This window comes from Carcharhinus amblyrhynchos, unplaced genomic scaffold (genome assembly GCF_965287045.1).
Source record: "Carcharhinus amblyrhynchos unplaced genomic scaffold, sCarAmb.v2.hapA scaffold_40, whole genome shotgun sequence".
NCBI classification, from domain to species: Eukaryota; Metazoa; Chordata; class Chondrichthyes; order Carcharhiniformes; family Carcharhinidae; genus Carcharhinus; species Carcharhinus amblyrhynchos.
The window spans coordinates 4,928,551-4,955,889 of NW_027649781.1; the positions used below are offsets into that span (position 1 = coordinate 4,928,551).

At 44.1% G+C, this 27,339-nt stretch overlaps 1 protein-coding gene across 6 annotated transcripts in view; it reads right to left on the minus strand.

Moving 5' to 3' along the window:
- The window catches only part of LOC145335766 (ras/Rap GTPase-activating protein SynGAP-like), a 565,240-nt gene that overhangs the window by 394,321 nt on the left and 143,580 nt on the right, over nt 1-27,339 (minus strand). For all 6 annotated transcript variants that reach the window (XM_080181495.1, XM_080181494.1, XM_080181493.1 and 3 more), the window contains exon 4: nt 11,639-11,744. In XM_080181495.1, the coding sequence (XP_080037621.1) occupies nt 11,639-11,744 (106 nt within the window). The remainder of the gene's footprint in view (nt 1-11,638; nt 11,745-27,339) is intronic.

The window sequence follows — 27,339 nt, forward strand, 5'->3', positions numbered from 1 at the left end:
TCCGGTTTACTGCCACAGTCCAAAGATGTGCGGGTTAAGTGAATTTGCCATGCTAAATTAACCCGAGTGTCAGGGGGACTAGCAGGGTAAATATGTGGAGTTCTGGGGACAGGGGCTGTGTGGGATTGTGGCTGGTGCAGATGTGATGGGCCGAATAGCCTCATTCTGCACTGTAGGGATTCTGTAATTCTCCTGAACAACACCGTGACACATTTCTATGGAACTCGTAAAGTTGATTTTGAGGAAGTACTTGGCAATTTGAAAGATTGCTTGATGTGTGCATTGTATTCAGCATTACGGCCATAGTCTGTCTTACCAATGATAAACCTTTTTCATTTTGTATTCTGAAAACCAGGAGGAAGAGCTGCTGACCCCAGGAGCATTGAACTCCAGTAACACCTTCAGGATTTTAAAAATTAAAAGGTTTATGAGCAAGGAAAAAACTTAAGCACATGAGATTAAAATTACACAGTTAAAACATTCTAGCAGAATAGGTCCCAAAAAACTCACTTGGTCAAAAATACATGATAGATTACCTTCTTGGAAGCAACCCCATTTTAGACTTTAACTTGAAAAATCCAGTAATACTACCCAAGAATTATTGTTACTTTAATATACCATACAATTACTCAAATACCTCCACTCAGATGTGGAAAATCCAAAAAGGCTGAGGACAAACTGATTTCTAAAAATCAAAGAACCAAGCACCCCTCCTCCCACCTTCCCAATCCCATCCAGCAGCTCGCCTTTGGCTGCCAAGTGGGATCTTCCATTCCTGCCAAAGTCTATGGCACTTTTTATGGCTCAACTGCTTTGCTGCTTGGGGAGGGGGAGGCTGGGGGGTGGGGGGGGGGGGGGGGGGGGGGAGCGGTTTGCCTTCGGCAGACTGGAAGATCCCACTGGCTAGAAGTACTGAAAAATGCCACCCAAAGACTTCTTCTAGCTGAAACAGAACCGGGAATTTTACTGCCTCACCTGCCTGAGGCTCAGAAGATCCTGCCCAAGGCCAACAGAGAATGCTGTTCTGCAAGCTTCGACTGTCCCAGCTCGAGTGCTGGCAAAATTCCGGCAAGAGTGACTCCTTCAGATTCCAAACTTCCACTCCTTCCCATATCTAGGGTGGAATTTTGCTATCCCATCTGCCTCAGGAATCATAGTGGGCGAGACACAGACCACGCAAAGATCCATTGGCCTCAGTTGGGATTTTCCTATCTTGGACCGAGCAGGGTTGGAAAATCCTGCCCTAGTCTTCTGGACATCGCTCCACACAGCCACAACTTAGCTAACATCTTTCCTCAATTCACCTTCATCAATAGAGGGATTGAGTTTAGGAGTCAGGAGATAATGCTGCAGCTTTATAAGACCCTAGTCAGACCACACTTGGAGAACTGTGCTCAGTTCTGGTCGCCTCATTACAGGAGGGATGTGGAAGCTATTGAAAGGGTGGAGATGAGATTCACAAGGATATAGCCTGGCATGCCAAATGAGGATAGGTTGAGGGAGCTTGGTCTCTTCTCCTAGGAGAGACAAAGGATGAGAGGTGACCTGATAGAGGTGTATAAGATGTTGAGAGGTATAGATCGGTGGATTTTCAGAGGCTTTTTCCCAGGGCTGAAATGGTTGCTACGAGAGGACACAGGTTTAAGGTGCTGGGGAGTAGGTACAGAGGAGATGTCAGGGATAAGTTTTTCACTCAGAGGGTGGTGGGTGAGTGGAACCAGCTGTCGTTGGTGGTGATGAAGGCAAATTCGATAGGGTCTTTTAAGAGACTTCTGGATGAGGTCATGGGACTTCATAGGATTGAGGGTTAAAGGTAAGTTTAGTAGGTAGCGATGTGATCAGCGCAACTGTGGGACGAAGGGCCTGTTTGTGCTGTAGTTTTTCTATGTTCTATATATATTTCCCCTGTCATCTCAGTCCTCAAACATCTCTCTGAACTCAACTTTTCTAAACGTAACAATCTTTCATGTTTTCCTATATTGTCTCTCTTTTCAGTCAAGAAAATGTTTCATACCTTTCCCCTATTTACTGATAAAGTTGTAAAAGTTTCTTGCCACTCCAAAATGCCCCTTTGAAATTCAACAGTTGAAAGGCCAAGTCCTCCCTTATCTCATAATGCAAATTTTAGACCCAGCCTATTTAATTGGAAGTTCAACACAGAACCACTCATTACAAATGCATAAACCTAACACTTGTACCCTACAAGTTCTCACAGGCATGCTGTCTCTATTAACCTCTCCCAATTTACTTAATCATGGAAAGACACATATGCACATACATGCATGCACACACACAACAAACACACACACACACATCTTTCTAGAATACCACCATAATCCCAAAAGTATTTATTATTAAATTGATCAGCACAGTGAATCAGCAGGGTATGTAATTAAAAATAATATGGACATTTTGAGCCAATGGGAGGGAATTGAGCCCTAACAAATAGGATTGGTGTAATCACAAACAAACGTTACACATTTGGCGAAAGAGAATAAATTCCAAGTGAGAATAAGGAAAATGTTTTCCTTGGATACTGTCCAGCTGGTGTCTAGAGGTGCAATTTTCTGGTCATGCTTGCCCCAAGACCGGAAAATCCCGCCCGAGATCAATGAAATTTTGCGTGGCCACCTCCCCACTACCGCCCCCCCCCCCAACCCCCTCAACCCCACCCCACCACGGTCTCTGGGCGGTATGGGAAACCGTACATATTCCTCACAAGACCTTAGTGCTATGGATTATTCTGAAATTAATGTGATTCTGGGCTCATTATCAGAAGATGATAGGATATCCAGTTTTCTCCCACAGTCCAAAGATGTGCGGGTTAGGTGGATTGGCCGTGCAAAATTGACCAATGTCAGGGAGCTTAGCTAAAATAAATGCACAGGGTTACGGGAATAGGGCCTGGGTGGGATTGTTGTTGGTGCAGACTCGATGGATCGAATGGCCTTCTTCTGCATTGTAGAGACCCTATGATTTTATGATATAGGAGCAGAATTAAGCCATTCAGCCCATTGAGTCCGCTCCACAACGGCATGTCTAACGCACATGGAGAGTTGTATTCCATGAGAGGAAGTAGTTGCTGCTGGAAATTACATTCTCAAATTAAAGAAACTGTCATCACTATGGGCACAGCAGGCACTGAGAGTTCAACCTTGGAGAGATATTTGTAGAAGGCTATGGGACAATAAAATCCAGACCACGCTGCTCAGCAAAGGCAATGAGGAAGGAGGCTAGCAATGAGGCCACAGTCTTTCAAGTAGCAGCAAGAGATTGTTGTAAATTGCAGGCGAGTTTTTATCCTGAGCAGGTGGGGGAAGGTCCACTGGATTTTAATGAGATCCAGACCACGTTCTTAGTCTCAGAGAGTCAGCAATTCCGATGCTGCCATTGCCATGCTCCATAGAAAACATTTTTTCCAGTTGTATCACAGCTTGGTATGACTCCTGCTTCGACCAGGATGGCAAGAAACTACAAAGGGCCGTGAATGAAGCCCAGTCAATCATGTAAGCCAGCCTCCCATCCATTGACTCTGGCTGCCTCGGTAAAGCAGCCAGCATAATCAAGGACCCCACACACCCCAGATATTCTCTCTTCCATCTTCTTCCATCGGGGAAAAGATACAAAAGTCTGAGGTCACATACCAACCAACTCAAGAACACTTCTTCCCTGCTGCCATCAGACTTTTGAATAGACCTACTTCACACTAAGTTGATCTTTCTCTACACCCTATGTATGACTGTAAGACTACATTCTGCACCCTCACCTTTCCTTCTCTATGAATGTGTTGTGGAGATGTTGGCGGTGAACTGAGGTGGGCACAGTAAGAAGTCTCACAACGCCAGGTTAAAGTTCAGCAGGCTTATTTGGAACCACTGGCTTTTGGCGCATTGCTCCTTCATCAGGTGAGTGGAGAGGTGGCATATATGCCATGTTTATGAACCCACCTCACCTGATGAAGGAGCAGCGTGCCGAAAGCCAGCGATTCCAAATAAACCTGTTGGACTTTAACCTGGTGTTGTGAGACTCCTTACTGCTCTTATGAACGGTATGCTTTGTGTGGCATGCAAAAAACAATACTTTTCACTGTATACTAATACATGCAACAATAATAAATCAAATCAAAATGATAACTAGCAACCAGTTACATGGTCCCAATTACAGTCTCAGAGTTTCGCCTCTGGGAGTGCTGCTGTGTTCACACAGCAAGTGGGATTGGAGGAAACAGCAAAGCTCCAGGTCATGGTAAGGCTCCAGTTTTACAGGCAGGCACCAGGCTGAAGTCTTAGTGGAGCCCAAACTGGTTCTGGAGCCTGGAAACCCTTCAATGCATGGACAATAGATACAGGGATAAATTTCCGCAGGAACCTGAACAGGTGGGATGGACAACTTACCAGACCATTATAAGGTCCATTGACATCAGGTGGAAATTTCCATTTTCAGGGCCAGCGGAACTGGAAAATCCCTCCCATGGAAACAGAAATCAGTGATATCAAGAAGGAAGATGATGAATTGCACTCAGTCAGCAGGGAAGAGAATCAATAGATGGAAGGTGAGAGTAATAGGGCTGAAGATATAAGGGCAGTTAATTCTGCCCACTGTCTCTCTATCTGTCTGTGTTCCCTTATCTCTGCCTCTATATTTGTCTTTACCTGTGTCACTATCTGATGTCTGTATGTGTATTCCTGTGTATCTGAGTGTCAATGTATTTCTGTATATTTGTGCTGATTATGTGTCTCTGCATTCCTGCACATGTGTTCCCCTGTATCCCTGCCCATTTGTGTGTGTGCTTCTGTGTTCCTTTTCATTTGACCTGTATATTTATATAAGATATTTGTATTTGCTTGTGTTCCTGTCCATATCTGTGTCTGTGTATTTATGTCTCTGATTCTGTGTGTGTGTGTGTGTGTGTGTGTGTGTATAATTGTGTGCATGTATGTTTATGTGCATGCATCAGTGTGTAATTGTACCTGCGTGTCTCTGTGTAATTGTGTGTCTGTGCATGTGTGTAATTGTGTGTCTGTGAATGAGTACGCGTGTGTGTATAATTGTGTGTGTGTAATTGTGTGCATGTGTGTGTGTATGTAACTGTGTGCATGTGTGTGTAATTGTATACATGTGTGTTTGTGTGTAATTGCATTTGTAATTGTGTGTGTGTGGTTGTGTGAGTGTAATTGTATCTGTGTGTGTCTGTGTGTATGCATGAATGACTGTGTGTAATTGTATGTGTATGTAATTCTGTGTGTAATTGTGCATGTGTGTGTGTCATTGTGTGTTCATGTGTGTGCAATTGTGTGTCTTTCTGCGTAATTGTGTTTGTAGTTGCATGCATGTGTCTGTATGAGTATAGCTGTGTGTGTGTGCATGAGTATGTGTGTGTGTGTGTAATTGTGTGTGTATGTAATTCTGTGTGTGTAATTGTGCATGGGTGTGTGTAATTGTGTGTGTCTGTGTGTGCGTGAGTATGTGCATGTGTGTGTAATTGTGAGCGTATGTAACTCTGTGTGTCTATATGTGTAATTGTGCGTATGTGTGTAATTATGCATGTTTATGTGTGTAATTGTGTGTGTCTGTGTGTGTGTAATTGTCTACATGTGTATGTATGTCTGTGCGAGTGTAATTGTGTGTGTTTGTGCATGTCTGTCTCTGATTGTGTGTTTGAGTGTGTTTGTATTTATGTGTCTAATTGTGTACGTGTGTAATTGTGTGCACGAGCATTCGTGTTTGTGTGTGTTATGTGTGTGTGTGTGTGTGTGTGTGTGTCTATATGCATGTGTGTGTCTATATTCCTCTGTCTCTGTATTCTTATGTAAGGGGGTGTTTGAATTGAGGAACAGTGGATGATGCTGATTTCTCCCAGCCTGGCTTCAACATCCACATCATCCATGTCAGCAGCTTGTGAAAGAATTCATTGAATAATTAGGTGCAATTACCCAGTACTTGGGCTGGTGGCAGGTTGGATTCTGGGGGCGGCTCGCTGCAGAAAGATAGTGAGAGAGACAGTTCTTCCAAATAACTGCCATTAAATTTGTTTCAATTCCTGCTCTCGGTTACAGCACCCTCCGCAATGCTGGCTGCCTCGCTTTCTCTCTCTCAATTCCATTCAAGCAATTTTATGAACAGAGTTCTTTTCTATCACACCTCATGTATGTGCATTTCTGTCTGTCCATGGGTGTCTCTTGATAGTGATATGCATGTTTTGGTTGGTGCTTGTATGTGCCTGAGTTCACATGTGTAGATGTGCATGAATCTCTACTTCTGTGCAACATGTGACAATCATGTAGCTACACCTCTGACATCTGTACATCTTGAGTATCTCCATGTGTTTACATGTACCTTCGCGTTTTGGTGTGCATGTGTCCTTTCCTTCTCCCTTTATACTCTATAAACGGTATGCTTTGTCTGTATAGTGCACAAGAAACGATACTGAATGCTAATACATGTGACAATAATAAAACAAATCAAAATGGCTACAAAAAGGCCATTCGGCCCACATTCTTGTGCCAACTCACTGTAAGAGCAGCCCACTCAGGGTCAAAGGGTTGAATGGCCTCCTCCTGTTCCCTTATTTTCTATGTTCCTATGCAGCAAGCTCTGTTCACAAGAACACAAGAACACAAGAAATAGGAGCAGGAGTAGGCCATCCGGCCCCTTGAGCCTGCCCCGCCATTCAACAAGATCATGGCTGATCTGTCGTGGCTCAGTTCCACTTTCCGGCCCTCTCCCCATAACCCTTAATCCCCTCTCTTATCAAAAACCCATCAACCCGCTTCTTGAAAATATTTAGCAAGGCAGCCTCCACCACTTCAACGGGTAGAGAATTCCAGGGATTCACCACCCTTTGAGTGAAGAAGTTCCTCCTCAACTCCGTTCTAAAACGCCCTCCCTTTATCTTGAGGCTGTGCCCCCTAGTCCTAGTGTCTTTTTTGAGCGGGAAGAGTCTCTCCACCTCTATCCTATCCATCCCATTCATCATCTTATACGTCTCAATGAGATCTCCCCTCATTCTTCTAAACTCCAACGAGTACAAGCCTAGTTTATTCAGCCTCTCCTCATAGCTCAACCCCCTCAACTCCGGTATCAGCCTAGTAAACCTCCTCTGCACTCCCTCCAAGGCCAAAATATCTTTGCGCAGGTGCGGCGCCCAGAACTGCACACAGTACTCCAGCTGCGGCCTCACCAATGCCCTATACAGCTGCAGCAAGACCTCCCTACTTTTATATTCAATCCCCTTCGCTATGAAGGCCAGCATCCCATTTGCCTTCCTGACCACCTGCTGCACCTGCAAGCTGGGTTTTTGCGACTCATGCACAAGGACCCCGAGGTCCCTCTGCACCGTCGCCTGCTGCAGTTTTTCGCCACGTAAGTAATAGTCCTTCCTACCATTCTTCCTACCAAAGTGGACCACCTCACACTTGCCAACATTAAATTCCATTTGCCATTTCCTGGCCCATTCGCCCAGCCTATCTAGATCCTTCTGCAGACTCTCCACACCCTCCGCACAATTTGCCGTTCCCCCAATCATGGTGTCATCCGCAAATTTCGACACCCTACACTCGGTTCCCTCCTCCAGATCATCTATATAAATGGTAAAAAGCTGAGGCCCCAGCACCGACCCCTGGGGCACTCCACTAGTCACCATCCGCCAATCCGAATAGCACCCGTTGACCCCCACTCTCTGCCTCCTATTTGACAACCAATCCTCTATCCACGCTAACACCCTACCCCCAACTCCAAGTCCCCTGACCTTCTGCAATAACCTCTTATGAGGTACTTTGTCAAATGCCTTCTGAAAATCCAGAAAGACCACATCCACCGGCTCTCCTCTATCGACCGCCCTAGACACATACTCATAGAACTCCAGTAAATTTGTCAGACACGACTTCCCTTTAATGAAACCGTGCTGCGTCTGCTCTATCAAGCAATTCCCTTCAAGATGCCTCGCAATTTCCTCCTTAATGATGGATTCTAACATTTTACCTACCACAGACGTTAAACTAACCGACCTATAATTCCCTGCCTTTTGCCTGGCACCCTTCTTAAACAAAAGTTCAAAAGTCCATTGACTTCGGGGAGAGGGGGAGGGGGGAGTCGGAAAATCCCACTGGTGGGGTGGGGGTGGCTGCAAGTGTTACAGAAGTTCCTCATCACTGAAACCATCATGGTGAATCTTTTCCACATCCTTTCGAATATCTCCACATCTTGTCTTGATCGCCATGTGAGCCCAGGCCTGGAGAATGAACTCCAGTTGAGGCCACATTGAACGTTTCATAAAGATTCACCGCAACATCTTACCTTTAAGCTCAGTATCCGGAATAGCCTTTCTCAGCCCTTTGCCTTGGCAAATGTATGAAATCGGAGCAGAAGTCGGCCATTTGGCTCCTCTCTCCTGCTCTGCCATTCAACAAGGTCATGGCTGATCTGTCTGCATTGAGTTCCACATTCTCCATCTACTCCTACCCCACCTCCCCAACCCCCCATAATGTTTTATTCTCTTGGTCAACAAGAATCTATACACATGGCACAGTGACACAGTGGTTAGCACTGCCACTTTACAGTGCCAGGGATGTGGGTTCGATTCCCAGCTTGAGTCACTGTTTGTGAAAAGTCTGCACGTTCTTCCCATGTCTGCGTGGGTTTCCTCCAGGTGCTCCAGTTTCCTGCCACAGTCCAAAGGTGTGCAGGTTAGGTTCATTGGTCATACTAAATTTCCCCTTAGTGTCAGGGGGTCTCGTTAGGGTAAGTGCATATGGTTGTGGGGATGGGGCCTGGGTGGCATTGTTGTTGGTACAGACTTGATGGGCTGAATGGCCTCCTTCTGCACTGTAGGATTCTATGATTCACATTGCTGTTAAAATATTCAGTGACCCCGCCCCTATTATCTTCCATGGCAGAGAGTTCCAAAGCCTCACACCCTTTTGGATTAGATAGTCAGAAAGGTGTACGGCATGCTTGCCTCCATCGGTTGGGCCATTGAGTATAAAAATTAGCAGGTCATGCTGCAGCTGTACAGAACCTTAGTTAGGCCTCATTTGGAATATGGTGAACAATTCTGGTGCCACACTATCAGAAGGATGTGGATCCTTTGGAGAGAGCACAGAAGAGGTTTATCAGATGTTGTCTGGCATGGAGGGTATTAGCTATAAGGAGAGGTTGGATAAACTAGGTTTGTTCTCACTGGAAGTACAGAGGTTGAGAGGTGACCTGATAGAGGTTTACAAGATTATGAGTGACATGACAGAGTGGATAATCAGTTACTCTTTCCTAGGGTAGAAAAGTCAAGTATTAGGGGACATAGCTTTAAGGTGCTCGGGGAAAAGTTTAGAGGAGATGTGCAAGGCAAGGTTTTTTCACAGAGGGTAGTGAATGTCTGGAACGCGCTGCCCGGGAGGTGGTGGGAGCAGGTACGTTAGGGCATTTAAGGGGCAACTAACCGAATACACGAATAAGATGGGAATTGAAGGATATGGACTCCGTAAGTGGTTTTAGTTTAAGCAGGCATTATGATCAGCGCAGGCTTGGAGGGCCAAAAGGCCTGTTCCTGTGCTGTACTGTTCTTTGCTCTCTGAAGGAAAAATATCCTCCTCATCTCTGTCCTATAAGGGCGATCCCTAATTTGGAAGCAGTGCCACCTGATTCTGGGCTCCCCCACCAGAGGAAACATTATTGTGCACAGACATCCCCAGGTCGCTTTAGAATTGTAACTGTTAGGCCTCAGGCCTGTGCATTCCACTTTCCCCTTTCTGGCATCAGCCATTTTTCTTCCTTTCTTGTTTCTGGTTTCCTCAGAGTAGAAACACGAGCAACATGTTCTTGAATTATTTATCCTTGGCCAGTTTCCTGCCTGGGTTTGACATTTGTACAGGATTCATTATTTTTCACAGTTCATTCCATCTGTGATCATTCTCACACCCTAGAATCCTGCTCTTATTAAAACAAACGGACAGCTGCTGACAGGCACCACAAACTTCTTCTGCTGGCCTCCTAGTGCCATTGCTTCTGGATGGCATGGTGGCAGTGGCTAGTACTGCTACTTCACAGCACCAGTGAGCCAGGTTCAATTCCGGTCTTGGATCACTGTCTGTGCAGAGTCTGCACGTTCTCCCCATGTCTGCCTGGGTTTCCTCCGCTTGCTCCAGTTTCCTCCCACACTCCAAAGATTTGCGGGTTAGGTTGATTGGCCATGCTAAATTACTCCAGGGGATTTAGCAGGGTAAATATGTCGATTTATGGGGATAGGGCCTGGGTGGGATTGCGGTCGGTGCAGACACGATGGGCAGAATGGCCTCCTTCTGCCACTTGGCAAGAGGGCTGGGCGGGGAGTTGGGCATTATTAGAAGGAAGGACAATAGCATCTCCTCACGAGCGCAGAGTCCAGGCAGCTCTGAGCTCTACAACGCTGATCAGGGAAGAAGTTGTCCTGAGAAGTTGGATGTTCTATGGAGAGCCTGTCACTGCAAACTCCACCCCACCCTTGCAACAATGCTCCTAACACCCACTTCAACCCCAGCAGCTTCCTCTCATCAGTCCACAACTTGAGAAATGATGAATCAGGGACTCGGATTCTTGCACCCTTCCGAATCACCATGTTCCCCGTGCAACCCAGCAGCATGCACTTTTCCTCGGTTGCATCATGTTGTCCCCCGTCGATCTCGGTCACTGAAGCTGCGGCAAAAGCAGTGCGGCTCCCTAACAAATACTTGAGATAACAAGCTTAGATCATGCACCATCACTCTCACTTTTCTCTCAGGGTTAAACCTCCCCGAGCACCTATTTTTAATCTTCAGTCTCACTGCCCTTCCGCTTTCAGAGATCTGTGGACAAACACGCCAAGATCCCTTTGTTCCGCAGAACTTCCTAGTGTCCTGCCATTCATTGAATACTTCCCTGTCAAATTACTCCTTCCATTGAATCATAGAATCATACAGTGCAGAAGGAGGCCATTTGACCCAGCAAGACCTCACCATCCATAATCCCACCCAGACACCATTACCATAACCCCATGTATTTACCTTAGCTAGCTCCCCTGACGCTAAGGGCAATTTAACATGGCCAATCCACCTAACCCGCACATCTTTGGAATGTGGGAAAAAAACTGGAGCACCTGGAGGAAACCCACACAGACACGGGGAGAACATGCAGACTCCTGAGGTCGGGAATCGAATCGGGTCCCTGAGACTATGAAGCAGCAGTGCTAACCATTGTGCCACTGTGCCACCCCAAAGTGGATTACCTTACATATTTCAGGGTTAAATTCCATCTGTGACTTACCTGCCCATTTGATTCTATGATTCTCTGATTGATCCCATCTTCCCAAAAGTGCCCAAACATTCCCCAAACAGGCAGTGCTGGCATAGAGGTTCTCCAGTTCAATCAACTGCAGATACCCATGCCAACACTGACACCACCTGTCAACCCCAGCATCGGAATCACAGCATTTGGAGCTGATCATAGCGTTAGGGCCCTGGTTGATGTGTCAACAATTCCCAGCAAAGTGGAAACCACCATCAGCCCCCCCCCCACCCCCACCCCACCCTCCCCACGGCGGGCAGTCTGTCCCTCTCCACCACCTCCACCAAGAAAGACAAAGGCAGGAGGGCAGGAAGGGGTGAGGACACAATAGAAGCGAATGACTTACCGTGGTCGGCGTGCCTCCCTTCCACCGGGACGCTGACTGTCCGGCGAAGCAACTTAGTCCTGGACGAAGGCTCGTGCCTTCGCTCCCGAAGCAGTAAAGGGTGGACCTGCAAAACAGGAGGAGAGTCAGGAGGGGGGGAAAAGGGGGGAGTCAAACTTCCAGGGACTCGCTCCAAGCGGACTCGAAAGGAGAAGAGGCACAGCACGCCTGGGGAGGGAGCAAACACAGGAGAGACCCGGAGTCCTGGAGTTTGGCAGCAAGTTTGGAGGTTGGGTGGCGTGGCTGGGATGAAGTTTAATGGCAGTGTTGCGGTGGGTGAGGAGCCGTAAAATGCAGCGAGTAGTTCAGAATTCCATTGACTTTGGCGCGACGGGAAGATCTTGCCGGTGGGAAGGGCAGTGAAATTGTGCACTGGATTTCAGTGGCATACCCAGGGCCTAATGTTCGGTGGTGAGACCAGTGCCTGGAGTTCATGGTGAGACTGAGGCCTGGAGTTCATGGTGAGACTGAGGCCTGGAGTTCATGGTGAGACCAGGGCCTGGAGTTCATGGTGAGACCAGGGCCTGGAGTTCATGCTGAGACCAGGGCTTGGAGTTCGGTGGTGAGACTGGGCTTGGTGTTCATGGTGAGAACCGAGGCCCAATGTCCGGTAATGTAACCGGGGCCTGGAGTTGGGTAGTGAGACTGGGGCCTGGAGTTTGTGGTGAAACCGTGGCCTGGGGTTTGGCTGTGATAGCCAGGGACTGGAGGTTGTGGTGATGCCGGATGCGGGGGTTCATGATGAGGCCAGGGCCTTGAGTTCGATGGTGAGACCTGGGCCTGCAGTTCCATGGTGAGAATGGGGTCCAGAGTTCAATGGTAAGATCATGGCCTTGAGTTCATGGTGAGACCGGAGCCTGAACTTCATGGTGAGACTGGGGCCTGAAGCTCATGGATTGAGGCCTGGAGTTAGGTGGTGAGATTGGGGCCCAGCATTTGGAGGTGAGACCGGGGCCTGGAGTTCATGGTGAGACCTGGGCCTGGAGTTTGGTGGAGAGACTGTGCCCGGTGTTTGGTGGTGAGACCTGGGGGGGTACTTTCATGGTGAGAACCAGGACCTAGTGTTTGGTGGTGAGAACCAGGGCCCAGTGTTTGGTGGTGAGGCCAGGGCATAGACTTTGGTGGTAGTGACAGGAGGCATGAGACATGGAAGTGCTGCGGTGCAGGGGTGGGGGCGGGAAAGGGATGTGATGTTGGGGATAGACCTTGAGATTAAAGTGAATTCTAAACTGCTGGGCATCTAGCTCACCTAAGTAACTACGACAGAAAGATTTCCAGGAATAACAAAAAAAGGAATTAATTCCGCTTTAATTTACATCATTAATTTCCTTGACTCTTAAATGCTGTCAGTTTCCAGCTCTGAATTTGATAGCACTAAGAGTATTTGATAATACTGAGCGAATTTGATAACATTCAGTGTATTTGACAACACTGAGTTTATATGATAACAGTGAGTTTATTTGATAGCAATGAGCTTATTTGATAACAGAGTGTATTTGATAACACTGTGTGTATTTGATCAAAACGTGTGTATTTGATCAGAATGTGTGTATTTGATCAGAATGTGTGTATTTGATAACACTGAGTGTGTTTGATAACACTGAGTGAGTTTGATAACACTGAGTTTGATAACACTGAATGTATTTGATAACACTGAGCATATTGATAGCACTGAGTGTATTTATAACTCTGAGTTTATTTGATAACACAGAGAGTATTTGATAACACTGAGTGTATTTGGTAGCACTGAGTGTATTTATAGCACTGTGTGTATTTTATAGCAGTGAGTTTATATGTTAGCACTGAGTGTATTTGACAGCACTGAATGTGTTTGATAACACTGAGTGCATTTGATAGCAGAGTGTATTTGATGACACTGAGTGCATTTGATAACACTGAGTGTAATTGATGACACTGAGGGCATTTGATAAGAATGTGTGTATTTGATAACACTGAATGTGTTTGATATTACTGTGTATTTCGTAACACAAGAGTGTATTTGATTACAATGAGCATATTTGATAGCAATAAGCATATTTGATAACACAGTTTATTTGATAACAGTGAGAATATTTGATAACACTGACTATATTTGATAAGCCTGAGCGTATTTGATAACACTGAGTATATTTGGTAACACTCAGTGTATTTGATAGCACTGAGTGAACCTGATAAGACTGAACATATTTGATATCAGTGAGTGTATTTGATAGCACTGAGCGCACTTGATAACATTGAACATATTTGACATCACTGAGTGTATTTGATAACATTAAGAGTATTTGATAACATTGAGTGTATTTGATAGCACTGGTCATATTTGATAACGCAGAGTGTATTTGATAAAACTATGTATATTTGATATTACTGAGTATATTTGATAGCACTGAGTGTATTTGATAACACTGAGTGTATTTGATAAAACTGAGTGTATTTGATATCACTGAGTTTATTTGATAACACAGGGGGTATTTGATAACACAGTGCATCTGATAACACTGAGTGCATATGATAGCACTGTGTATATTTATAGCATTAAGTGTATTTTATAGCAGTGAATTTATATGTTAGCACTGAATGTATTTGACAGCACTGTGTTTGATAACACTGAGTGTATTTAATAACACTGAGTGTATTTGATAACACTGAGTTTATTTGATAAAACTGAGTGTATTTGATATCACTGAGTATACTTGATAACAGAGTATTTGATAGCACTGAGTGTATTTGATAACACTGAGTATATTTGGTAACACTCAGTGTATTTGATAGCACCGACCGAACCTGATAAGACTGAACATATTTGATATTACTGAGTGTATTTGATAGCACTGAGCGCACTTGATAACATTGAACATATTTGATATCACTGAGTGTATTTGATAACATTAAGAGTATTTGATAACACTGAGGGTATTTGATAGCACTGGTCATATTTGATAATGATGTGGGAATGCCGATTACACAGGGTATATTTGATATTACTGAGTATATTTGATAACCCTGGATGTATTTGATAGCACTGAGTCTTTTTTGATAGCAATAAGTTTATTTGATAACACTGATTGTATTTGATAGCACTGGTCATATTTGATAACGCAGAGTTTATTTGATAACACTGGGTATATTTGATATTACTGAGTATATTTGATAGCACTGAGTGTATTTGATGGCCGTAAGTTTATTTGATAACACTGAGTGTATTTGATAACACTGAGTGTATTTGATAGCTCTGAGTGTATTTGATAACACTGAGTGTATTTGATAGCACTGAGTGTATTTGATAGCACTGTGTGTATTTGATAACACTGAGCATATTTGATAATACTGAGTTTATTTGATAACAGTGAGTTTATTTGATAACAGTGAGTTTATTTGATAGCACTGAGTGTCTTTGAAAACACTGAGTGTATTTGATAGCAATAAGCAGCTTTGATAACACTAAGTGTATTTGATAGAGAGTGCTAAGTGTATTTGATAGCAATAAGCTTATTTGAAAACACTGAGTGTATTTCATAGCAATGAGTGAATTTGATAGCACTGAATGTATTTGATAACACTGAGTGTATTTGATCATGCTGAGTGTATTTGATAACACTGAGCGTATTTGATAAGACTGAACATATTTGATAACACTGTGCATATTTGAAAACACTGAATGTATTTGATAACACTGAGTGTATTTGATCACACTAAGTGTATTTGATAGAGAGTGCTAAGTGTATTTGATAGCAATAAGCTTATTTGAAAACACTGAGTGTATTTCATAGCAATGAGTGAATTTGATAGCACTGAATGTATTTGATAACACTGAGCGTATTTGATCACACTGAGTGTATTTGATAACACTGAGCGTATTTGATAACACTGAGCGTATTTGATAAGACTGAACATATTTGATAACACTGTGCATATTTGAAAACACTGAATGTATTTGATAACACTGAGTGTATTTGATCACACTGAGTGTATTTGATAACACTGAGTGTATTTGATAACACTGAGCGTATTTGATAAGACTGAACATATTTGATAACACTGTGCATATTTGAAAACACTGAATGTATTTGATAACACTGAGCATATTTGATCACACTGAGTGTATTTGATAACACTGAGTGTATCTGATAACACTGAGCATATTTGATAACGTTAAGTGTATTTGATAACACTGAGTGTATTTGATATTACTGAACATATTTGATAACATATAACATAGAACACTACAGCACAAGCAGGCCCTTCGGCCCACAAGTTTCACCAATCATATCCATACCTACCAGGCCTATCTATAACTCTCAATCCCATTAAGTGCCATGTACTCATCCAGAAGTCTCTTGAAAGACTCCAATGAGTTCGCCTCTACCACCACCAACGACAGCTGATTCATAAGAACATAAGAACATAAGAAATAGGAGCAGGAGTAGGCCATCTAGCCGTTCGAGCCTGCCCCGCCATTCAATAAGATCATGGCTGATCTGAAGTGGTTCAGTTCCACTTTCCCGCTTTCTCCCCATAACCCTTAATCCCCTTGCCTACCAAAAACCTATCTACCCACGTCTTAAATATGTTTAGTGAGGTAGCTTCCACCACTTCAACGGGCAGAGAATTCCAGAGATTCACCACCCTTTGAGTGAAGAAGTTCCTCCTCAACTCTGTTCTAAGCTGCCCCCCCCCCTTATCTTGAGGCTGTGCCCTCTAGTCCTGCTGTCCTTTCTGAGCGGGAAGAACCTCTCCACCTCTACCCTATCCATCCCTTTCATCATCTTATACGTCTCAATAAGATCCCCCCTCATCCTTCTAAACTCTAACGAGTACAAGCCCAGTCTATTCAGCCTCTCTTCATAGCTCAACCCCCTCAAGTCCAGTATCAGCCTAGTGAACCTCCTCTGCATTCACTCCAAGGCCAAAATATCCTTGCGCAAGTGCAGCGACCAAAACTGCACACAGTACTCCAGCTGCGGCCTCACCAGTGCCCTGTACAGTTGCAGCAAGACCTCCCTACTTTTATATTCAACCCCCCTCGCTATGAAGGCCAGCATCCCATTTGCCTTCTTGACCACCTGCTGCACCTGTAGGCTGGGTTTTTGCGACTCATGCACAAGGACCTCCAGGTCCCTCTGCACCGTAGCATGCTGCAGCTTTTCGCCCTGTAAGTAGAAGTCCTTCCTACTATTATTCCTGCCAAAGTGGATAACCTCACACTTGCCAACATTGTATTCCACTCACTCACCACCCCCTGAGTGAAAAACTTACTCCTGACATCCCCTCTGTACCTGCTTCCCAGCACCTTAAACCTGTGTCCTCTTGTAGCGACCATTTCAGCCCTGGGAAATAGCCTCCAAGAATCCACCCAATCTATACCTCTCAACATCTTATAAACCTCTATCAGGTCACATCTCAACCTTCGTCTCTCCAGGGAGAAAAGACCTAGCTCCCTCAACCTATCCTCATAAGGCATGCCACTGAATCCAGGCAACATCCTTGTAAATCTCCTCTGCAGCTTCTCAATAGCTTCCACATCCTTCTTGTAGTGAGGCGATCAGAACTGCGCACAGTACTCCAAGTGGGGTCTGACAAGGGTCTTATAAAGTTGCAGCATTACCTCCCGACTCCTAAACTCAGTCCCTCGATTAATGAAGGCGAGTACACCGTATGCCTTCTTGACCACATCCTCCACCTGTGAGGCCGATTTAAGAGTCCTTTGGACCCAGACCCCAAGGTCCTTCTGTTCCTCAACACTGCCAAGAGTCCTACCATTGATATTGTACTCCTTCATCCTATTGGACCTGCCAAAATGGACCACTACACATTTATCTGCATTGAAGTCCATCTTCCACTTCTCCGCCCAGTCTTGCATCCTATCTATGTCTCGCTGCAACCTCTGACATCCCTCCAGACTATCCACAACACCACCAACCTTCGTGTTGTCGGCAAACTTACTAACCCATCCCTCCACTTCCTCATCCAGGTTATTTATGAAAATGACAAACAGCAGGGGTCCTAGAACAGATCCCTAGGGCACTCCACTGGTGCAGAAAAAGACCCATCCACAACCACTCTCTGCCTTCTGCAGGCAAGCCAGTTCTAGATACACAAGGCAACAGCCCCTTGGATACCACGCCCTCTCACTTTTTCAAGAAGTCTTGCATGGGGGACCTTATCAAATGCCTTGCTGAAGTCCATATAAACCACATCCACTGCCCGTCCTTCGTCAATGTGTTCAGTCACATTTTCAAAGAACTCAACCAGGCTCATAAGGCACGACGTGCCCTTGACAAAGCCGTGCTGACTACTTCTGATCATACTAAACTTCTCTAAATGTTCATAAATCCTGTCCCTCAGTATCCTCTCCATCAACTTGCCAACCACTGAGGTTAGACTCACCAGTTGGTAATTTCCCAGGCTATCCCTGTTCCCTTTCTTGAAATAGGAACCACATCCGCAATCCTCCGGAACCTCCCCCCATCTCCATCGACAACGCAAAGATCATCACCAGGGTCTCTGCAATCTCTTCCCTCACCTCCCACAGTAACCTGGGATACATCCCATCCAGTCCCAGTGACTTATCTATCTTGATAGAATTTAAAAGTTCCAACACATCCTCTTTCTTAATGACCACATACTCAATCTTTTCAGTCTGCCACAAACCTGCAGTACAACCTCCCAGATCATTTTCCACCATTGAGCATATTTGATGAAGTTGAGTGTATTTGATAGCACTGAGTTTATTTGATGACACTGATTGTATTTGATATCACTGAGTGTATTTTATATCACTGAGTATATCAGATAGCACTGAGTGTATTTGATGACACTGAGTATATTTGATAACACTGAGTGTATTTGATAACATTGGGTGTACTTGATAGCACTGAGTTTATTTGATACACTGATTGTATCTGATAACACTGAGTGTCTTTGATAGCACTGACTGTATTTGATATTACTGAGTGTATTTGATACTACTGAGTGTATTTGATAACACTGGTGTATTTGATAGCACTGAGTTTATTTGATAACAGTGAGCGTATTTGATAACACTGAGCGTATTTGATAGCACTGAGTGTATTTGATATTACTGAGTGTACTTGATAACACTGAGTGTATTTGATAAGACTGAGAGTACTTGATAGCTCTGAGGGTATTTGATATCACTGAGTGTATTTGAGAACATTCAGTGCATTTGATAGCGCTGAGCATATTTCATAATACTGAGCGTATTAGATAACACTGAGTATATTTCATAACACTGACCGTATTTGATAGCACTGAATGTATTTTTAGCACTGAATGCATTTTATAGCAGTGAGTGTATTTGATAACACTGAGTGTATTTGATAGCACTGAGTGTATTTGATAGCACCGAGTGTATTCGCTAACACTGTGTATATTTGATATTACTGAGTATATTTGATAGCACTGAGTGTATTTGATAGCAATAAGCATATTTGATAACACTGAGCATATTTGATAATATTGAGTGTATTTGATAGCACTGAATTTATTTGATAACTGTGATTGTATTCGATGACACTGAGTGTATTTGATAACACTGAATGTATTTGATAACACTGAGCATATTTGATAACACTGAGTGTATTTGATAACACTGAGTGTGTTTGATAACACTGAATGCATTTGATAACACTGAGTGTATTTGATAACAGTGATTGTATTTGATAACACTGAGTGTATTTGATTACAGTGAGTGTATTTGATAGCTCTGAGTGTATTTGATAACACTGAGTGTATTTGATAACACTGTGTATTTGATAACACTGAGTGTATTTGATATTACTGAGTGTACTTGATAACACTGAGTGTATTTGATAAGACTGAGAGTACTTGATAGCTCTGAGGGTATTTGATAACACTGAGGGTATTTGATAACACTAAGGGATTTCATAACACTGAGTAGATTTGATAACACTGAATGTATTTGACATCACTGAGTGTATTTGAGAATATAGAGGATTGGTTGTCAAACAGGAGGCAGAGAGTGGGGGTCAACGGGTGCTATTCGGATTGGCGGATGGTGACTAGTGGAGTGCCCCAGGGGTCGGTGCTGGGGCCTCAGCTTTTTACCATTTATATAGATGATCTGGAGGAGGGAACCGAGTGTAGAGTGTCGAAATTTGCTGATGACACCAAGATTGGGGGAACGGCAAATTGTGCGGAGGGTGTGGAGAGTCTGCAGAAGGATCTAGATAGGCTGGGCGAATGGGCCAGGAAATGGCAAATGGAATTTAATGTTGGCAAGTGTAAGGTGGTCCACTTTGGTAGGAAGAATGGTAGGAAGGACTATTACTTACGGGGCAAAAAACTGCAGCAGGTGACGGTGCAGAGGGACCTCGGGGTCCTTGTGCATGAGTCGCAAAAACCCAGCTTGCAGGTGCAGCAGGTGGTCAGGAAGGCGAATGGGATGCTGGCCTTCATAGTGAGGGGGATTGAATATAAAAGTAGGGAGGTCTTGCTGCAGCTGTATAGGGCATTGGTGAGGCCGCAACTGGAGTACTGTGTGCATTTTTGGGCGCCGCACCTGCGCAAAGATATTTTGGCCTTGGAGGGAGTGCAGAGGAGGTTTACTAGGCTGATACCGGAGTTGAGGGGGTTGAGCTATGAGGAGAGGCTGAATAAACTGGGCTTGTACTCGTTAGAGTTTAGAAGAATGAGAGGAGATCTCATTGAGACGTATAAGATGATGAATGGGATGGATAGGATAGAGGTGGAAAGACTCTTCCCACTCAAAAAAGACAATAGGACTAGGGGGCACAGCCTCAAGATAAAAGGGGGGCGGTTTAGAACGGAGTTGAGGAGGAACTTCTTCACTCAAAGGGTAGTGAATCTCTGGAATTCTCTGCCCGTTGAAGTGGTGGAGGCTGCCTCGCTAAATATTTTTAAGACGCGGGTTGATAGGTTTTTGATAGGAGAGGGGATTAAGGGTTATGGGGAGAGGGCGGGAAAGTGGAACTGAGCAGCGACAGATCAGCCATGATCTTATTGAATGGCGGGGCAGGCTCGAAGGGCTGGATGGCCTACTCCTGCTCCTATTTCTTATGTTCTTATGTTCTTACAACAGTGATTATATTTGATAACACTGTGTGTATTTGATGACACTGAGTGTATTTGATAACGCTGAGTGTATTTGATAACAGTTAGTGTATTTGATAACACTGTGCGTATTTGATGACACTGAGTGTATTTGATAACACTGAGTGTATTTGATAACAGTTAGTGTATTTGATAACACTGTGTGTATTAAATAACACTGAGTGTATTTGATAACAGTGAGTGTATTTGATAACACTGAGTGTATTTGATAACAGTGACTGTATTTGATAACACTGTGTGTATTTGATAACACTGAATGTATTTGATAACACTGAGTGTATTTGATAACACTGAATGTATTTGGCAACAGTGATTGTATTTGATAACACTGTGTGTATTTGATAACACTGAGCGCATTTGATAACACTGTGTGTATTTGATAACACTGAGTGTATTTGATAACACTGTATGTATTTGATAACACTGTGCGTACTTGATGACACTGAGTGTATTTGATAACAGTTAGCGTATTTGATAACACTGAGCATATTTGATAACACTGAGTGTATTTGATAGCAGTGAGTGTATTTGATAACACTGTGTGTATTTGATAACACTGAGTGCATTTGATAACACTGAGTGTATTTGATAACACTGTGTGTATTTGATAACACTGAATTTATTTGATAACGCTGAGAGTATTTGATAACACTGCATGTATTTATAGCACCGAGTGTATTTGATAACAGTGTGCTTCTTTGATAGCAGTGAGTTTATTTGATAGCACTGAATGTATTTGATAACACTGAGTATACTTGACAAAACTGAGTATATCAGTATAAAACTGAGTATGGCAGTTAAAAACTTCAGATTAATAGTGTGGAAGTTAATGTGTTCAAATTCAAAACTTCATGCTTTCTCTGTATAGTAGTGGGAAGTATTTATCAGCTTTCTGACCTTGTAAAGGAGTCAATCTATTATTTCTTCACTAGCCCCTATACATTTTCCTTTTTCATGCTTCACCAGAGGGTGACCAAGACCAGATTTTTTTTCGTAACAGATACCAAAGGCAAGCTATGAGGATATGCTGTGTAAATAAAGGATTATCTGAAGTCAATTTTTTATCGAATGAGAATGTGCAAGGCTGGAATTTAATTGTCAAATATGTTTGTCAATGAAAGATGTGAAAACTCTCTTGTTCCTGATTTGCTGTAAGTGACTATAACTGCTGAGTGGTTTGCTGTAACCTCAGAACTGCTCCAGCCATCCCGTGTTGGCCGTGGAGAGCTCTCCTTGTGCACAAGTAATTAAAGACCTTGTATTGGATGTATGGTGTTCAGTGCTGTTTGTGTAAAGAGTTGACTGAGAGCCTTTAGATTGCTGTCACCCGAGAGAACGCCAACAGTTTTGGGAGGTTCCACCAAGATTGCAAACCCCTGGAGTGTCTGCACGAGAAGGAATTGTGGTGCCTCGCTGACCAGGGCTCGGAGACAGCAACTGTCTGATTTGGGCATTGAACCAACTGGACCAGGGGAATGCACATGCTGTCCTGTCTGGACATTGTAAGAAGTCTGACAACACCAGGTTTAAGTCCAACCAATTTATTTGATAGTAAACTCACAAGCTTTCGAGGTTTGCCTCTTCGTCAGGTGAATGGAGAGTCCTGGCCTCAGACAGAGCATATAACAGTACAGACAGTTTACAGATTACTGATTAGAATGCGAGTCTTTACAGTTGACCTGCTATTGAAATCTTAAAGAGGCCGACAATGTGAGTGGAAGGAGCATTGAGCACAGGTTAAAGAGATGTGTATTGTCTCCAGACAGTACAGTAAGTGAGGTTTTGCAAATCCAGGCAAGTCATGACTGCTCCTTCAATGCTCCTTCCACTCACATTGTCGGCCTCTTTAAGACTTCAATAACAGGTCAATTGTAGACTCGCATTCTAATCAGTAATCTGTAAACTGTGCTGTTATATGCTCTGTCTGAGGCCAGAACTCTCCATTCACCTGACGAAGAGCCAAACGTCAAAAGCTTGTGAGTTTACTATCAAATAAATCGGTTGGACTTAAACCTGGTGTTGTCAGACTTCTTACTGTGTTTACCCCAGTCCAACGCCGGCATCTCCACATCCTGTCTGGGCATTACCAGGGAAAGCAGATAGAGGCAGGGGTTGAAGTCCCCCGAGGGTACAGCTAAGGGTTGGGGGTGGACCCCCTGTATAGGCATTTTTTTCCAGGGTTCGAGTCCCCAGAAAACCGCGGTCCAGATTTGATTGATAACCTAATTCAGATCTTTTTGCTGTTATACCCTTTTCTGCCACATGATGGTGCTGAGCCAGATAATCTCAAGATGCTCAAATCCCAAGTGTTTTAACCCTTTATTCACCTTTTTCATTAGTCTTGACTGTTTTGTCTGTCGGTTTTTGTCTGTCTGTGTGTAACCGTGTCTCTCACCGGCTGGCAGGATAGAACAATCCCCTCTTTGATCATGGGAAATTCATTAGGGAAGGCAAATGAGCCTCCTTTCAAGGGAACACCTGGTGCTACATGGATGTGCACTATGGGCAAGAAAGCATGAACCACGTTCTGAAATCCGTGAAGGAGAGGAAAGATAAGAGAAACATGGGGTGGTCTGTATATTTCCAGTGGCGAATAGAGATGCAGAAGTCCAGGAAAAGGTGTTTAGAGAATGTTAGAAGGTCTGAGGAACTAAAGGATTGTATGGGAGATGTTAAAGCCAAGATCTTGGTTGCACAGCATTCTCAAAAACAAGCATGATGAGGAGGAAGATTGGTCGCCCCCGTATCCTCCTTCATCGATTCACAGTTGAGTCCAGCTGAGCCACACAAATCCTCCCCCGACCTCCATATGGGTCGACCTTCCCTGCTGATGTTCCTGACAGTACTATCAGCGGGGACTCCCCCTCCACCTCACAGTTGCGAGCCCCTCAGGATTCATAGCAGCTGCATCTCCAAGAACCCCCATCTCACCCCGAACCAGATCTCAGGCACTCCCTGCATCAATGCCTCTCCAGTGCGACAATTGCTCCTCCATGCCTTTCCCAAACCCTGGGGTACAACCTTATTTCCCTTAGTTTTTTTTTCTCTAGGCTGTATTTTAATAGTCCAGACTCTAAATTAATGTTTGCATAGGATACATAGCACGGTACAGGAACCTAACAAGGATGTATTATGTGGAGAAGTTTCACTCAGTATTCATGAATTGTATGGATATATATCAAAACACTGCAATGTCAGCGCTTGTAAATATTCTTGTACCAGGGTCGTATCCTGATCTGAAGAAAGTGTTTGCAATGACTTTTGTTGAGCGGGAGGAAAGACAGGACCTAACTAAGCTTGCCTCCAGCACTTTGAACGCCAGCTCCAGTACCCAAAGCCAAAACCAACAAGTAAAGTCACAGATAATGTATTATACGCCGGCCAGTTAGGGTAGAGGTGGAGGACTCGGGCTGGGGATAAGGCAATCAGCTGGCTGAGGCCACGACACAAAAGTGCCTGTTTCACCTGTGGTCTCTAGGGACACTGATCCCGAGACTGTAAGCAGAGACCTTCAGCTGTGTCACCCCAGCCTCCCCCATTGCCCGCACCCCCAACAACTCCCTATACCATGCACCGGCATTTAATTTAACCATAAATGTCAATGTATGTGACTGCTGCTTAAAATATTGTAGAATCTACTTGTATAATTTGCTATGTAATGTTATTCCTGTGATAGGATTTTTTGCTTTTTGTTTGTTTTGGTTTTCTTGACCTCGTGAAGCTTCAGTTTTGCTGTGTCGTTATCAGTATCCAGTATTGTTTTGGAATGTAATTTCCACTCGCTAGCTGCCAGCGAAGTCTGCCTTTATTTTTGCAACAGAAACTCTAGAGTTTATAAAAATCGTAATTTAATACAGCTGGTAATTTACTTTGCTGATTTCTTTAATTCTTGCATTTGATGTATGTAATTTTATCTTTTTCATGTGTGAATAAACTATTATAACTGCTGTTCCAGGAAAGACCATTCTTTAACAAATACAGCAAGAAACAACCACGGCGATCACGCGATAATTATGGGGGATTTTAATCTGCATATTGATTGGATGATCCAAGTCGGACGCAGTGGGCTTGAGGAAGAGTTCGTGGAATGCTGTCAGGATAGTTTCCTTGAACAGTATGTGACGGAACCTACAAGGGAGCGAGCTATCTTAGATCTGGTGTTGTGTAACGAGGCAGGTAGAATTAGGGATCTTCTTGTGAGGGATCCCCTTGGGACAAGTGATCATTGTATGGTTGAATTTTTGATGCAGATGGAGGATGAGAAAGTAGGGTCTCGAACCTGTGTCCTCTGTTTGAACAGAGGGGAGTAAGATAGGATGAGAGCGGAATTGGCGAATGTAGATTGGGGGCGCAGATTGGTTGGTAGGACAGCTGAGGAACAGTGGAGGATTTTTAAGGAGATCTTTTTCGGTACTCAGCAAAAATATATTCCGATGGTAAAGAAGGACTGTAGGAGAAGAGATAACCAGCCATGGTTATCTAAGGAAATGAAGGAGAGTATTAAATTAAAAGCTGATGCGTTCAGAGTGGCTAAAAGTAGTGGGCGATTTGAAGGTTGGAAAAATTTAAAAATCAACAAAGAATGACTAAGAAGGTGATAAAGAAAGGAAAGATAGACTATGAAGCTAAACTAGCACTAAATATAAAAAAGGACAGTAAAAGTTTTTACAAATATATAAAGAAGAGAAGGCTGGCTAGAGTGAATGTTGGACCCTTAGAGGATGAGAGGGGGGATTTAGCGGTGGGAGATGAGAAAATGGCTGAGGCTTTAAATAAGTTTTTTGCCTCGGTCTTCACGGAGGAGGACACGAATAGTTTGCCGGATCTTAAAGATAGAAGGATGGTAGGAGTTGAGGGCCTGAATGCGATTACTGTCGCTAGAGAGGTAGTGCTTGATAGACTAATGGGACTGAAGGTGGACAAGTCCCCAGGACCAGATGGAATGCATCCCAGGGTTCTGAAAGGAATGGCAGAGGTGATAGTGGATGCCTTAGTAATTATTTACCAAAATTCACTGGATTCTGGGGAAGTGCCAAAAGATTGGAAAACGGCTAATGTTACGCCGCTGTTTAAAAAAGGTAGCAGACAAAAGGCAGAGAATTATAGGCCGGTTAGTTTAACGTCTGTAGTTGGAAAAATGCTAGAATCCGTCATCAAAGAAGAAATAGCAAGGCACCTAGAAAAGAATGGTTTGATCGCGCAGACGCAGCATGGATTCAAAGAACAAAGAACAACCCAGCATGGGAAACAGGCCCTTCGGCCCAACGAGCCCACGCTGCTGCATCACCCTACACCTATTCTACCCTGCGTGTCTACAAATGGAACCCCTAACTTAGCCAGATTCAGGGGAGAATAGTGTCAATTTGGTAAAACCAATCAGCCTAAGAGCACATCTTTGGGGTGTGGGAGGGAACCGGAACGCCCGGAGGAAACCCACGCAATTCGTTAAGGGAAGTCGTGTTTGACGAATTTATTGGATTTCTATGAGGATGTGACTAGTGCGGTAGACAGAGGGGAACCGATGGATGTGGTGTTTTTAGATTTCCAAAAGGCATTTGATAAGGTGCGTCATAAAAGGTTGCTACAGAAGGTTAGGGTGCACGGAGTTGGGGGTAAAGTGTTAGCGTGGATAGAAGATTGGTTGTCTAATAGGAAGCAGAGAGTTGGTATCGATGGGTGCTATTCTAGTTGGCGGTTGGTGACTAGTGGAGTGCCGCAGGGATCGGTGCTGGGGCCTCAGCTATTTACCATTTATATAGATGATCTGGAGAAGGGGGCTGAGTGTAGGGTGACAAAATTTGCTGATGACACGAAGATGAGTGGTAAAGCAAATTGCATGGAGGGTGTGGAAAGTCTGCAGAGGGATCTGGATAGGCTAAGTGACTGGGCGAGGACCTGGCAGATGGAGTGTAATGTTAGCAAGTGTGAGGTTATCCATTTTGGCAGAAATAATAGTAGGAGGGATTATTATTTAAAAGCAAAAAGCTGCAGCATGCTATGGTGCTGGAGTACTGTGTGCAGTTTTGGTCGCCGCACTTGCGGAAGGATATATTGGCCTTGGAGGGAGTGCAGAGGAGGTTCACTAGGCTGATACCAGAGATGAGGGGGTTGGATTATGAATAGAGACTAAATAGACTGGGTCTGTACTCATTGGAGTTTAGAAGGATGAGGGGGGATCTTATAGAGACGTATAAGATAATGAAGGGGATGGATAGGGTAGAGGTAGAGAGATTCTTCCCGCTTAGAAAGGACAGCAGGACTAGAGGGCACAGCCTCAAGATAAGGGGGGACAGTTTAGATCAGAGTTGAGGAGGAACTTCTTCACTCAAAGGGTGGTGAATCTCTGGAATTCTCTGCCCGTTGAAGTGGTGGAGGCTACCTCACTAAATATATTTAAGTCATGGGTAGATAGGTTTTGATAGTCAAGGGAATTAAGGGTTATGGGGAGAAAGTGGGAAAGTGGAACTGATCCACTTCCGATCAGCTATGATCTTATTGAATGGCGGAGCAGGCTCAAAGGGCTAGATGGCCTACTCCTGCTCCTATTT